The sequence below is a fragment of the Agelaius tricolor genome, unplaced genomic scaffold (assembly GCF_023055355.1).
Source record: "Agelaius tricolor isolate 1412-34295 unplaced genomic scaffold, bAgeTri1.0.p SCAF_6, whole genome shotgun sequence".
Taxonomy (NCBI): domain Eukaryota; kingdom Metazoa; phylum Chordata; class Aves; order Passeriformes; family Icteridae; genus Agelaius; species Agelaius tricolor.
The window spans coordinates 14,145,237-14,161,310 of record NW_027269266.1 but is presented as its reverse complement, the minus strand read 5'-3'; the positions used below and the strand labels follow the sequence as shown (position 1 = coordinate 14,161,310).

General features: G+C 44.6%; 1 protein-coding gene across 1 annotated transcript; it reads right to left on the bottom strand.

Moving 5' to 3' along the window:
* LOC139590878 (patched domain-containing protein 3-like) lies at positions 1-6,709 on the bottom strand. Its single transcript, XM_071428766.1, has 4 exons — positions 5,877-6,709; positions 5,533-5,654; positions 4,922-5,067; positions 1-2,937 (listed from the first exon to the last, which is right to left on the bottom strand). The coding sequence occupies exons 1-4, from the start codon at positions 6,606-6,608 to the stop codon at positions 1,337-1,339; spliced, it is 2,601 nt and encodes an 866-aa protein (XP_071284867.1). The 5' UTR covers positions 6,609-6,709; the 3' UTR covers positions 1-1,336.
* Positions 6,710-16,074: the final 9,365 nt, after the last annotated feature.

Here is a 16,074-nt window from a genome sequence, read left to right as displayed (position 1 = left end):
CTGGTTACCATCACTTATTTTATTTCCAATGGGTCTATCATAATATTGACAACAAATTATGAATTGATTTTCACCTACTGCCTTGTCCCCATAGGTTAGAAGATCACCTCATATATTCTTAGCTACTACTCAGTGAAAGCTCCTCTGCTCTATTGATGCATCACAGGATGGGCTGTCACTGATGAACATAATTGAATTTATGGGTTTACAGTTTTTGGACTGATCTGCATAAACATGGGTTTCTTTTTCACTTTGTCCCAAATCAGGCTGTGATTGTCTCTAGTGAATCCCTGCCCTGTCATATCATGGAACAACATCTCCCAAGTGGTTACTCAGGAGGTCCACAAAAGTTCAATAAACCTTGCAAACTGCAGCCAACAGAAGCTACAGACAAACTTCTTAAGGGTACCAGATGTTCAGCCTTAGCTAGAAAAATGGACACCAAGAAAAGGCTTTGAATAGAAAATGGGAGTCAGCTGGGGGTGAGTCTTCCCCAAGGGTTATTCGTGCTGCATGAGAAACCTAAGCACATTTTGGCTCCTGAAGGCTTATGAGTTACTGCAGTCTGAGACAGTTCTGACCTCTTATAATTTTGCTGTAAACCAGCAAGATTTGAGCCTCTTGGGCAAAAAATTGTCTTCCAGCTCAGTGCTGGGATGAGTTACAGCATCAAGGCAAACAAGGAGGAAATCCAGTCCAATGAGAGTTACTCTTTCCTGCTATGACTGTGTCCTGCAAAAATGTAACATATTCCATTCACCTGATGAAGTGGTCAGTGTTTGCAATAATTTTAATACATTCAGTTAAAAAGTTACACAAAAAATTATAATTGTCGCCCTGTTTCAAGTTTTTCTAAGCCTTCTGATGTTTACATTCTTGTAACCAACTTACTCACGCACTTTACGTAAATAACTTATTGTTTTGCATTCTTTTATGGAGGAGGAGAAATTTGATGGACTGTTGGTTTGTCCAGTGTCATTGGAAAGGTGGCAGTGTCACCCTCCAATCCACTGTCTCTTTTGGAAATCTATAAATGTTGGAGTCAGAAATTAAAGCGCTCTTTTTTACCTTGGAAAGCTGCATGTCTGCGTCGTTTTATTTCATGTCCTATGGCGACAGATAATTAGCAATACTAAGGTGGTAACTGAACATACACAAAGGTAAAAACTGCAAATCCACTCTGTGCGGTTTGTTGCTATTTTTCTTACCTGGCTTTTCTGAAGCCTTTGTTGATCTCATGTATTTATTCTTCTACTTTTTATGTCTTATATTTCCTGACAGTCACTGCATTTGAGCCTCCACATAGTAAATATATAAAATCTTATATTTAAATAATTCATGGACAGTCTTTATCATTTCTAAATCTATGCTCTAACCTTTTAGACATGGTACTGTGAGGTGAACTGACAAAGTTTCCGAAAAATGTTAAAAACACTGGAATAAAAACAAGACCATGAAGAGCCCCAAACAAAATAACAAGGAACATAATCTTGAAGAACGTCCTAAAGATGTAGGTGCTCGCTGCAGCCAGAACAACTACACCCAGTATTGTAGAAACTGCACCTTGTAGAACTGGGTAACCCAGCATGGACAGAGCTTCAATTGCTCTTTTATTGGCCGATGACTCTCCACTGGTAACAAAGGCATAGGAAATGTGAGCAGAAAAATCTACTGAAAACCCAATGCAAATGACCAGGTTGATCATGGATATGGAATCGAGGTTGACGTTCCAGAACGTCATGAAACCAGCAACACCAACTATAACAGAGGCTATAGCAAAGGTCACCCACAAGCAGCACAATGGGTTGGGAATGAGCAGGAGGGAGACAACGAGCATGGCCCCAGCAGCAACCACAACATTCTGAACAGTGTTCTGCACTATTACCAGGTACTGGTCGTAGTAGATGAAGGCTGGGTGATACACCTTCAGTGGAATGCTGCACTGCTTGGCTGCCTCTCTTAACTCATTGAGGAGATTCTTCTCATCCACGGCTGATGTCACGTTCACTGTCTGGATGAAGAAGCGTGAAGCCTCTATTTCATCCTGAGTCTTGTTTATGTCCCACTCAAAACTGTGATGAACTCTAAACAGTACAGTTAAGTTATTTAAGAAGTCAGTCTTACTGTTTATATTTATCACACCCCTTTTGTCAAGTTCTGTGTATACTCTCAGCCATGACTCTGAGAGGTTCTTATCTACATAGGAAATGTTCTCTAAATTCTGTGCACAGCTCTCAATGCCAAGACGCACCGACTCGTTCCAATAATCTACACTCTCAGTAATGACAACCATGACCCTGGGCCCATATGTGGAGAAGTATTTGTCATCATCATCATAGTATGGAATAACGTAGGAGGCATCATTTGCCAGATTTCGGAGATCGATGCCTTCCCTGACCTGAGTACACCCATAAATGCTGCCACCCAAATATGCTCCGTAGAGCAACACCATGAGCACCTTGATCCATTTATTTGTAACAAAAGGGCCGTAATACTTCTTAAAGAATACGCTCATTGGATGCTCACCTTCTGGCTGAGATGGCTGCCCAGAACAGCTGCCGATACAGCAAGCATTGTACAAGCAGGAGTTCTCAGCCTGATCTTTACCTACATCCACACGCATACAAGTCAGCCAGTGTCGGTTCCCTTGCTCCCTTTTGTGATTTAATACCAGAACTGCCCCAAAGAAGGTCATGGTATATACATAGCAGAAGACAAAAGCTGTCCCTGTATAGAGGCAGAAAGACCTCACGGATGGAAAAGCAGTCCAGGTGCCAATGAAGAAGGCCAAAACATCCGTCAGAGTGGTGATGGTCACAGAAAGTGCTGCCTCTGCATAAGTCTCAGCCAACAGAGATTTAACACTGGATTTCTCGTTTTTCCTTGAACTTTGCTCCCAGGAAGCAATCATGATGAACATGTCATCAACACCAACCCCTGCAAGAGGAGAGACTGTTAATGCTGCGCTGCAAATGGCAGCTTCCACCAACACCCAACAAAACTACAACATTAATCACATTTCATTCTGCATAAAATCTGGAGAAGGAAGTTGGGCGACTAACACTGCTCAAACACTGATGCAAGTTACAAGAGAATCTGGAAAACAGATCCTTTGTGTGTAGCTGAATGTATTACCTTTCAGCACCTCCTGGTGACCTGATGGGCTGTTGATCCCTCAGCGACTCTGCTGAAGGACTGAGCACACCTACTGCATCTCTGACAAGTGTCTTGTAGCTGATGTCCATGATGCAGATGTCAGATTTCAAAGCATCACATATTCTGATCCTCAACTATTCTTACCACTGGAAGCATCCCCCATTATCTCTGGAATCTCTTCTTCAGCACTGCAGCAACTTAGAGCAATAATGTCTTGTTCTGCCTTCAGAAGGCAGGAAGAGCAGTTGCTACCACCTGGGAGAAGAATGATTCCAGTTTTCCAGTGGCTTACTTTTTTTATGCTCTTTGCCCTCCACTTCTCTCCAGTTTATTTTCCAGCACTTTTTCACAATTTATTACTCATTTTTGTTCACCTCTATACTGATGTGCTCACAAATATTACCTGACAGATCCCTGGGATAACCTGCCAGGAAGACTGGATCCTGGGTTTGAGTTTTTGCTAAGATGCCAGAGTAAGTGAGCTGAAGTTCAAAAATGAAGAGCCAATGGGCTTCTCTTACCTCTGCTAACTCTCAAGATTATTATCTCACACCTTTCAATATTTTGCCATGTTGTCAAGGGCTCTTCTATTCACTGAAAATTAATCACACAGAAGGGAAAGCGAGGCTGAGTGAATAGCGGAGTGAGATTTAGCCAAGCACAGAAGAAGAGATGAAATCATTACCTGCTACCTGAACAGGCAATTGCCAGTAAACATGCAATGATGAATTAAGGAGCACATCAAAAGGTACTACTGGGTGGCAGGGAGCCAGACTGCTTCAGAAAGCAAGCAGCCCTCAAAGCAAATCCTCTGATGTACTGAGAATTTGTTTGCTTTAACACAAGGAAGACAAAAGTCTTGCGTGCTATATCTGAAGATCTGAAGAGACTGACTTAAGCCCTTTCCCAGGTATACAAAAGGGGCTTTTTGATAATCAGAGCCACTGCAATTGATGAGCAAGCAAAAGTAGATGAAAAAATGCATTAGAATTATGCAAGAAACAAAGAAACAATGCCTGCCCAAAGGAGCATTTGCATTGGACATCTTAGGATGATGCACAGCCTCCGTCAACCTGGGAACTCCATGTGTTTCCCTCAGCATGAGACATAGCTGAGGGAAAAACATCAGATGAATGTATGATACAGGAGACCAGTAAGGATTTTAAAAGCAGTAATTTGTTTGCAGCAACATTATGTGGTTGGAAACATTATCTAATTGCAGCAACACTTTCAGTACTTGGAAAGTTCAGCACTGGCTGTTAAGCAGTCTGTGTAACAAGGATGCAATGATACCAACTTCCTTGGGTTTTTGGGGGGAGCTGCTTGCACAAATGGTGCATCACTTCAGTTGTGCAGCCAACTGAGACTGGTTCATAGATGTTATACTGCAGAGGATTAATCATCCTGGCTACACTTCCAGGGACACTAGAACAACTCCAGAAGTGCTAACCTTACCACTCTCCCATTTACAGTTTGCCTGCTGTAGCAGTGGATCTAGATCAGGCCTTGTCTTCTGGGGAAAGCTGCCCTTGCACCAGAACCCATCTCCAGTCCCACTGTGGCACACGGAGCTGAGCTGAGGGGCTTGCACCCCTCTGTAGGTGCTCTGGGGTATCTCCTACACACCTCTGGGTATCTCCTACACTCACTTCAGGAGAAACTGTTGTATTCTCTGACATTCACATCATAAAAGACTGACACCATTAGGTTGCTTTAACTTCACTCTGGTCTTTGTATCTGAATACAACTCACTTTTTCTACTTACCCAGAATGAGGAATGGTGCATTTGCTACAGTGACCACAAATGGCACTCCACAGAAGAGCATCAATCCAAAGCTGCTTAATACAGCTAAGCCAGAAGAAATCACTCCACAGGTTGCAAGCCAGATATTATTTCTTATACAGCTCAGTCTGAAATTATTTCAAGGAATATCTTAGTTATGTTTCATATATTTCCCAGACAATACCCTGTCTGAAGAGAACACCTGATGAATAATGCTTTGAGAGATCCTAGGGTGTCAGCAGTGGACAAGTTTAATTTCTCTAGGGGGTGAGCATTCAAGTTGGTCATGTCCACACAGAATACTTGTTCAGGTATTTATCTGGTATTTACTGTAATCCCCATCTAAGCAGTTAGGAAATATGCACAGATAGACAAGAAAAAGTAAATAAATACCTTTTGCCTACTATTAAATGTCATATTATTAAATGCCATTGTTATATTGTTAAATATTGTTAAATCTTGTATTATTAAATGTCACTTGAAGCCTGCAGTTTCAAGAGTGCCTTCACTCGGCAAGAGCAGAAACCAACTGGAAGAAGGTAAAGAAGAGCAGAGATCACGACTCATTGAGCCATAGCTTAGAGACATTTTACCTTAGGCAAGAGACGATTGCAAAGGTTATTGTCAGGAAATATGTTATGGAGAAGAGCGGGATCACACTTTTGGTATTTCCTTCAAACTCCTGTTGTCTGGACAGCGAGGTAAAATAAGTCACCTGCCGTTAAAACAACAAGAAACGATAAAGTACTTTCCCTCTTCTTGTTCTTTGTACAAACGCACAGGTAAGGCCAAACATCACGTTAGCAGAGGAGCATTGCCTTGGCCCTCGCAACCCGTTCGCCTTCTTCCGCCACCGTCCCTTTCCATTCCGCGCCGGGGCTGCCCGGACGTTTCGGGCTCGGCGGCTCCGCACGGCCGTAGCCGGCCCCTGCGTTACCTGAATGGAGCCGAGGCGCAACTCCGCCACTTTGGACGAGATGCTCTGCACGAAGCTCTCCAGCCACTGCCGGCTGTCCTGCGCCTCGGGGCCGTCCTCCCGCAGGTAATACAGCAGCTTCAGGGCCCGCGCCCTGAGCACCCGCTCGCCGTCCGTCTCCACGCCGCCCAGCGCGGCCCCCAGGAAGACGCCGTCGTTGACGGGGAAGCGGAGGCTCCCCGGCTCGGGCGGACCCGCATCGCCCCGCCGCGACAGCAGCTCGTTGGGGCTGGCACAGCGGCCGGCGGTGCGGGCGCAGAGCCGCTCGTACTCGGCGTCGTGCACGGTCGCGTTCAGCCGCAGCACCTCCGCCCACGGCGCCGCGTCCAGGACCGAGTTCCCGTTCGTCGCCACGGCGATGAGGGCGGCGTAGGCGCCCTCGGTGGGCAGCCGCGCGGCGGAGAAGCGCTCCGAGTCGTTGGTGGGGAAGTGCCGCCGCACGAAGTCGCGCTCGGCCTTGGCGGGGCCCCACGTGGGCGTGAACTGCCCCTCGATGTCGTTCGCCTGCCGCTGCGGTAGGAAGACGAAGCCGGCGCCCAGCCCGCCCGACAGCAGCAGCGGCACCAGCACGAAGGGCCAGGGGCAGGCGGCCACGCCGCCCGCCAGCCCTTCGAAGAGCCGGCGCAGCGGCCGCTCCACGCAGTTGGTGTTGCAGCAGGAGCAGCGCTCCGCGGGGTCCCGCGGCCCCGCCATGGGCCAGGCGGGCACGGGCGGCCGGCCGCAGCTCCTCGCCGCGGGCGCGTCCCACGACGGTGCGGTCTGTGCGGGCGGCGGAGCAGCGGAGAGAGAGAGGGGAGAGAGAGATAGGAGAGAAAGAGGGAGAGGAGTTCAGGGCCGCCCTCTGCCCGTTGGAGCCGTGGCAGTAACGCGGAGCTTTCAAAAGTGGGCGCGGCCGGGGCCCTCCCTCCCTCGCCGCGACTCACGGGCTCCCCGGGACGGGCAGACCCGGCTCCTCCTGCGCTCCCCCACGTCTTGCCCCTGTGCCGTGTGCTCCCGTTTCCTTGCCCCTCGTTTACCGTAGCCCGCAAAAAAAGGACTTTTTCTGTGTATAGTGAGCTGAACAAACTCACTGGGGAGTCAGATGAGTGCTGGGCCTGTTACAGGGAGGAGGGTACAGGAGATGGGGAGGAGTCAGTTGCAGCAGGAGGAAAGAGCACCTGGAATAAAGACTGTGTCATGCACAGTTGTCTCATGAAAGCTCACATGTAGTGGACAGCAGAGACTTCATGTAAATTTGGGGCTGCCTCTTGGTATCTAGTGCCTTGAGCTCCCTGTAGTAGACAGGGTTTAATGTGATCCTTGTGTATATGAACGGAGAACAAGCCGAGGGAAGGGACTTCCACAATATCTAACAGAATCAATAAAGCCAGTGTTACAATATTAAGAACAGAACTAGCTTCCATGTTGTAAGAAGAAGAGAGCAGAATTAAAAGGTGAGAGGTGAGGTGTGGTGATCCTAAGCAGGAGACCATTGCCTTTTGAGGAGTTAAGACGATCACAAGGCAGTGAGCCTGTGCTGTATGCCCAGCATGGCCCTTGCACCAGTCTGTGCCTCAGCCAGCCCATGGTACCAGAGGAGCCTGCAAAGCATCTCCCACTTGGTACCAGTGATCAGCTAGACTTCTGTTTCTTTTATCCAAATCTGCTGCTGCTGTCACTTCACCACTAAAGATTATTCTCCTATCTGGGAGCAAAACACAGACAGTGGCTGGCGATATGCATCTTGCAGTGTTTGCTTGGAACAACATTTGCTCATTCAGTGTACAGGTTTACAAAACAGGGGAGCGACAGCAGAAATAACAGACTTTGAAACAAGGGTTAGCTATTCCAGTTGGCAAGTCACAAGAATATCACTAGTGTGATATGCCACAGGTTTATGCAGTAGCAATCATAGAAAGGATCTTTCCAAGTCCAAAACCTACCCTGCAGCCTGGTGTTCTTGAGACTGGTGACAGTGATTTGAGTGACTTCTGGCTGAGAAGAACATTAAGCTCAGATATGGAAGTGTGTCATATCAGGGGTCCAGATAATTAGCTAATACCTAACAGGCATGCACTTTTCTCCTTGCCTTTGAAAGAAGCAACTTTCTTCTCTCCTCTCCTGCCAGTACTTGCAGAAAAGTTGTAGGTAAAAGTTGTTTCTTCTCTCCCATCTAGAGAAGATAGGCTTGGCACCTGTGAGTATAGAAGAGCCAGCCAGGCTCTGAGCAAGGTTATATATCTCCTGCTGCACTCAGGGCAGGTTGGATCCTGGTGATTCCTTTTTCCATGCACAGGTGTTCTGAGACAGGTATGTCAGCTCTGAATTTCTCTCTGGGAGACAGACACTTTGAAGCTACTTCCTGTAGCTCCTAACTTGTTGAAATCTAAGTGTTAATTAGCATGACTCCAGTGATAGCTTCTCCCATGTTCAGTTCTCAATTTCCTTGAATGGATTGACACTATGATAGAGTAAGAGCTGTTTACATAGAAGGAATTTGTCAACAGAAAAAGGGGTAGCTACTTGCTGTCATGTAGACATTTAGGTCTTAGTGTTAATTAAAGAGTTACCTAGCTAAAAAAATATAGCCTTTCTTACATAGAGATAACTAGGAAGAATAGACATCTGGGTGGGAATAAATCACAAAGACACACCTATCCATAGTCAGACACCAAGAAGATTTCTAGGAAAATCTGGCCTTAGACCATGTTGTGGAGGATTCACTCACATTGAAACAGACATGAAGAGATGGTGTCTAGCTGTAAGAAACAGCCACGAAGTGTTAGTGATGTTTTTAAGCTCAACAAGGCAGAAAATAAAATTTAACCACTTGTTGTAGCCAGTTTCTTTCTGGCTCCTCAGGAGTTTGGCACAAACTCTGGTAATGGTCAAGAGGCAGAAACTGGCCTAGTGGCAGGAGCTATCCAGTCAGGGTACCCAGTACACCCAGGTGGTGCCCTTAGTTTAGCTCTAAGACTTGGGAATCTCACCTATGGTGTGGGAAGATTGCTCCACCAACTCTCAATTCAGAATGTACTTGAAGAAAGAAGTATATGCCAGTCTTCTCCCAGAACCTGGATTCTTGTCCTTGTTCCCTACCTATTCATGCTCTGGTATTAATTTCTAATAGGATAAAATCTGAAATGCTTCTTGTGGGAGAGCTCGGAGCTGATCTACAAGACTTCCACCAGTCAGCTTTCTGGTATTTTTTGGATGAAGGCACAAGCTCTCCTGATTGTTGTGTTGCATTTGCTGAAATTTTCAAAGTGAAATCCCGGTGAATTGCTGTTTAGATGTATTGCCCCACAGGTAGATACTGGCAGCAAAATTTCTTTGTGTTTCCCAATGCTAAAGAAATGGTGAAAAGGAAAGCTGATATCTATCTATCTATCTATCTATCTATCTATCTATCTATCTATCTATCTATCATCTATCTATCTATCTATCTATATCTGACATGCCTAGAAGATGGCTGAGATGGATAACTGGTGCCTCACATTTAAGCAGATTGTACTCGCATATTTGCAAGGTTCATGGGGACTCAGCAATACAATCAACTAATTTCTAATATCCCTCAAAGCCCTGTGTCCAAAGGGAGCCATTTCATTGTCAAACTGGGGGCTGCCAGTGAGAGATGTTCACCAGCCAGCGTGCCAGAAAGGATCACATTTTCCTTGGCCTTCAGGAAAATGCCCACAAAGGAATGATGGGGGTGGCTGGGTGATGGGGCAGCAGAATGGGAGGTGAATTCCTGGTTTCCTCTAGGGTGGCTCTGGAATAGAAGATTGCAAAGAAACCCCAGAAGTTCTTCTGGCACCAGGACCCAGAACTAACAGATGTTTATTTGTGTTGAGGAGCTGCTTTTCCTTTGCTTTGGGAGCACACAGTGACACTGTGAAGTTGCCGTGTGCCGGGTGCTGGCAGGATGAGTTGTTCCTCTGCTGCATGATGAGATTGCATTAATTTGATTTTTCATTTTTGTTTTTGGGAAGAGTGAAGGTGCGTAAGTGTTTTAACTCTCTGGGTGATACTGTGGATAGAAACTGTCAGTTTCAATTGAACATTATCATGATGAACAGAATTTCAGCTTATCAGTGTAGGATACCAGAAGGGCAAAGTATGCTGCCATATTTTATTACTTTAATTCTGAGGAATATTTCTTTCCAAGCTGAGTCAAAGAAAATTTTCTGTCTCCACAATGATTTCATAATCATGAGGTTTCCCAAGAAAACTGTACAAAACCCTGGGAGGTGATGATATGATGTAACGTGACACTAGACACTACCAAAGAACCTAATCAACTTTTGTACTTGTACATGCTTATAAAGAGTCTATAACATTTCACTTTCTTTAATGTACATGAATGATTTCACAACTTACTTCCATGAGAACTGCAAATTTTTTGCCTCCTTGACCAGTTGTTTTTACTAGGGAGTATGTTATCTTTGTAGTCTGCTTTTATTTGCATATATGTTTGCATTTATGTTCATAAAATGGTCAGTCAGGTCTCAGAGATCTTCAGGAACTGTAAGCACAATATTTATGGAGAAAAACCACAGAGTAAAACTACAGTGCCTCTCTTTTACTCCTGCTTTGATCAGGCAATGTCTACTTAAAATTTTTTAGTAGCTTTTATTTTAAACACTACTGTATTATTTTGAACATGTAAATCAGAGAATACTGATACTGAACATGAACTGAACTTTGATTTATTAGAGCTCAGAGACGCTGTTACAGGTTTGGGAGGATGCCCATGCACAAAAAGCTCACGACACACTCAGAATTGCAAAGGAAATTAATTTTATTAGTCATGTTAGCAATTAATACATACCAACCCCTGGATTCTGGAAAAGCCACTGAGCCGCAGAAGGAGCTGGAGCATGGCTTCTGAGAGGGAGGGCTTGGAAGGCAGCACACTTTCAGGGCATCCCCTAGATGACAATGGTGTGCATCATGTCATCCTCTCCCTTCCACCCCAGGACCACACTTTGCATCTCCTCCTCAGGAGTAACCATTTTCAACATCATCTCACGTGGGGCCAGCACATGAGATGAGGTCATAACTGCCTGTGATAACAGTTCCATGCCAAGAATGGCTTTATTGTGTATTATTTCCCTTTCACAGGATGAATTGCACCAGATGTCCAATACATAGTTTAATTTCTGAAGGTTAGAGTCCTACTAGATAACAATAAACAGTTCTTCTATGTTATCTTGTCGACGTGCACAGCAGTGCACCAAATATGGCAGGCTTTAGACACATCTTCAGTCCCTGACACAGACACAATAAAGATATCTCAGGGGCTAATGTGAGTATCCTGTTATCTGAGGAGGGGATGAGCTTTCAAATTCCTGGCCATTTCATTTACTGGAAGCAAATTTTATACTTCCTTGTCAGGGAAATTTTCTGGCAAACATACAACTTAGGTAACTGATCTGCTCCACAGAGTTTCTGTGCCAACAGGATATTAGAGAAGTTATCTCCATGTCAAGTTAATCCAGTCTTTCCTGGCATATGTTGACTTATTATGGGTGTACGTGTCAGGGTAATATCTTCTTTGGTTGCTGGTGCAAACATGGAAGTCTGCGTGTCTGGCTCTATCTGTGCCTGTATATTTTTATCAGTGTGTCCTTTTTTGTGAGCTAGAATGTTTGCAGAGGTGTCGCTACCTTTGCTTTACATACAGTATAGCAGAACCTTCTAAGGAATTTCTGCTTTTCCTAGAATGCTGACATGTCAGATGGAGATTCCATGTCCTTAGAAAAAGATCTTTCTGATCCCTGAGTTTTGACAGCCACAGTCAATATTACTTCGCAAAAATGAACCAGAGTTCATCCTGATCCTACCTTGGTCTTTCCCTGGTACCTTCACTTTTCTTCACCCTTTACTTTATCCTTGCTAGTCACCTGGAATATGGTCCAGGGAAATCACTCCTGTTCCGTTAGCAATGCTCTCAGATTACTAATTGTAAAACATAAATGTAATGCCAGTGACCTTCCTTTCCATTTACCTATCTTGGGTAACAATTATCCTCTAAGAGTGGCTTTCCTTCCTTCCTTTCCCAGGACATTCCTCAAACACTCTTTGTGTCCACTTGGAGTGGGGCTGCAGTGTCCACCTGCATTGGTCCAACATCCAGCTCTCTTCACTGCTTGTTCCAAATGAGAGTTTGAGATCACTTGAAAAACCACTGGCAAGAGTATCAGTAAAAGCCAGATTTATTAATAAGCAACAGCACAACAAAGTTCATTGTTCAAGGCTCACTCTACTACTTACAAGACAGTTAAGGCACACTGAGGAAAAAAATACAGTCAATCAAAACAGAAGTGAAGTGAGAAATATGTGTATATGTATGTGCTTATGTGTGTATGACAAAGGATAGAAAGGGCAATGATAAAAAGAAATACAACCTAAAAGCTTAACAGCAGTCAAACTTAACAGTTCTTAACTTATAACTTAACCGTAACAATTTAGCAGGGAATAATGCGAAACAGCATTAAATGTAGCTTATACCTTAAACTTACTTGCAGGCCTAACTTACTTAGATATCTAAGGTACTAAAACATCTAAGAGAGCAGCATTTCTCCCAGATTTGCTCTAGCATGTGTGTACATGTGTATACCCACAGACAGAAAGGTCAGTGCCAGGTACCTGTGAAAAATCCCCACTTTGGATGCTTTTACACCTCCTCAATGTACGAAGGGTTGAGCCTTGAGGAGTGGGACTTTTGACCCAGGATTCATTAAAGTCATTCAGTGATCGTCCTAGTACAGCAAAGCTCAGAGTTTGCAGGCTCTGAGAGGCCCCACTCAGATGGAGGCCACTGGTCACTGCCCACTGCAGCTCAAAGGACTCATTTTGGACCACTGTTTATAGGGCTGCAAGAGTGGGGCTTTGTTCATAGCAGTGTTCCAACCTGGCCACACTACAGGTCAGCAGACCTTCTCTGAAAGTGTGAGCACAGGGATATGATGCTATGGAGGCAAGGAAAATAGTTTCCAAGGCTGATCATGAACAAGCCCTGGAGCTAATTAGACAGCAGCAGTTCCTAGGAGCAGTCAGTGTTTCTGATAAGCTCAAGAGGAGCTGAGCCCAGGTGCTGTTCATCAAGGCTGAGGCCTAATGAGCATTTCTCAGATGGCAGTGCAGCCTGAAAAAGAGAGGGGAGCGCACCACCACAGTGCTCCATTGCCTTTGTTGAGCAGACCTTCATTAACTGTTAAAGACACTCAGACACTCATCTTTCATGTAAGTAGATCCTTACACAGCCACCATTGTGAGTGGGTGAGCAGTTCTAGGTAAAGAGGCTTCAATTTATGTGTGCAGATTTATTTGAATCTGCAGCAGACTCCCCCCTCACAGTTCACAAGCCTGTCTGCCACTTCCATAGAGTCTGTTTAGAAGAATAATGTCTTCTAAGGGATATTCTACTAGTAAAACAAAAATTTGTTTGTTCAGATTCTTCTGGGTCATTCTAAGGTTACAGGATGAAAAAGCAAGAGTTTAGGGAGAGGCAAATTGCCAGGAAACTATTTCAAATCCCTTTTCTGTCTCATGCATTATTGTAAATGGGATGAGTTTAAAACAAACCCAGTAAACTGAAAAGCAACAAACTCATTCTACCTGACTTGGGAGGACTGTTGGCATGGAACACAACCTCAGCAGGCAGGTAGGCAGGCCAGCTCTGTGGAGAATGTGTTTACAGCAGTACATTGCCATTCCCATCCCAAAGTCTCCCTGAACAAGTGTAATTACCTGCCTTTCTCACTTTTGTGATTGCTCTCAGAGATAGTTCTTGTCACGCAAGAGAGCATAACCCTGGTGGGGAGTGCCCTGCTGAGGGGTAAGGGAGGTAATTCTCCCTTAGGGACACAGTGGGTCAAGTCTGTTTTGTGTTCCTCATGCTTTCATCTGGAGCAACATGATATCTGTCTGTGAATGGAATCTTCTCTGTGATTTTGGAGGTTCTAAGGGGTATTTTTGATTTTCCTTTGGTTTTTGTTGCTGTTTTTATAGATTATGCGGATTGCAGTATGCATCTGGCAAAGATTAGATTGTGATCCTGTGTAGGTTAATTTTTTATGAACTAGGTTGTAAAGAAGTACCATTTAATTTGACTCTGAACTGTTTATACAGCTTTCATCATCAATCAGTAATGGTTTACGAGTTTAATATTTCAATATAATAAGGAAACATAAGTCAATATGTTTTCAGGAGCTGTTTTATTTATATCTGCCTTATAAAGCCTATGTAAGTAAGGTAATAGGCAGTTACAAGTTTAATATATTTTCCACTTTAACTATATAACCCCTAAACGTTATGAATGTTTGTATCTTTCCTTCAAAAGAGAGACTGTTTTTACATGGGGCACACCCAGATCACCAAGGCATCATAAAGTGGTTTCTTAGTGGTTTTGGAACACAACAGAGGCAGTCCTTGTCCTCAGTCCAGTCTCTCTCATGCCCATAACCTTGCCTTTCTTCAGAAGCAGCCCCCCCACCACAGACTGGGAGGGAAAATAGCCATTGAACTTCTGTCACTGTGGGAAGCCACAGGCTCTTTTCTTTTATGCAGTGTACTATATAGGAAAATATGGGTATCAGATGAGGTCTGAGCCATAAGAAGATTGATGTTTACAAGCAGTGCCAAAAGTCAGACTTGCAGAACTGCTGCATCTCTTGCCTGAGACCCCTTGCCCACCCCACTCAGGGTGACTTCTGAGCTGCACATACCAACAGGGGGGCACCAAGACCTTCCCCTTGGCTATTTCTCCCAAAGCTGTACACAGCCTTTTACTTACCCCTCTTGCTTCTGTCCAGCAGTCCTAACACTCTATGGCAGATCTCCATGCTGTGCTGGTGCATGTCACTGTCAGGCTGTAGTGGACTTGTGACCATCTGGGGTTGTTCATTGCTGAGCAATGCTTGCAGAGAGTCAAGTCTTTGTGTTTCTCACTCTCCTCTTCAGGGTCATTTGGGGGTGGGCAAGAGGCAGGGAGGGGACACAGCTGAGACACGTTGCTGGACCTTGTACTAACAAACCACGAGGGATGGGTTGAAGATGTGAAGTTTGGGGGCAGCCTTGGCTGTAGTAACCATGAGATGGTGGAACTCAGGATCCTACATGGAGGAAGCAAAGCATTAGGAAGGACTAGTCCCTAAACTATTGGAGAGCTAACTGTGGCCTCTTGAAAGACCTACTTGGAGGAATGCCGTGGGTTAGGGCTTTAGAAGAGAAGGGCTTCTACAAGTACAGCAGCATTAAAAGGGAGACTGGGGAGAATGTTGGCTCGCTGCTGAATTAGAAGGATGTTCTGGTAATGGAAGACACAGAGAAGGCAGAATTTCTGAAAGCCTTCTTTTCCTCAGACTTTACTGCTGGGAATGGCCCTCGGGAGTCCCAGAACTGGGAGGTGAGAGAAGGCTGGAGAAAGTAAGGCTTCCCCTTGGCCTTAGAGGGTGTTGAGATTCAGTTATTAAAATTATTAGCAATGCCTCTGCCCAAATTAAGATGCTAACGAGACTGTGAGGTGAGGGTCTGTAGTGATAGAGGGTCCCCAGGCAGGTGCAAAGGAGAGCCCTTTATTCCAAAAACCCGGCCTTTTTAAGCAGTTAGCCGGTCATCAGCTACATAGTTTTTAATCATATCAAACATAATTCAATTAACCAGCATACACCACGATGTGAACAAGCAATGGGTACATAACTTGTGTTTCTACCTCTATCTAATTCAGCTGTGTCACTTTCCCACAGCCCTTTTCTGCTTAGCCAAAGTAACACACCTGAGCCGTGATTTTACAAGGCCTTCCCTTTGTAAGGTTTTACCTATATGCAACATGAGACCATATGCTAAAGTCAGTAGTAAAGGGTTTTATTTGATAGTAAATGTGAGAGAGAAAGAGAAAGAAAGAAATAGAAAAGAGGGAGGGGTAAGAAAGAGAGTGATAGAGACAGAATAAAGAAGATATCACTATCCGTGATCACAACAATGTTCCATTGATCCTCTCCAGCTGGTCTTCTTGGTGATGAAGGTGCCCCCAAAAAGCATAGAATCCACTGGGTTCGTATTTATTGATATTAAGAGCAAATAAAATGGAATTGTTACTTTAAAGACAGAGTATTTTAAATCATATTCTGAAGATCATAAAAATTTACTGGGCTATTTCATGATGATCAGAGGG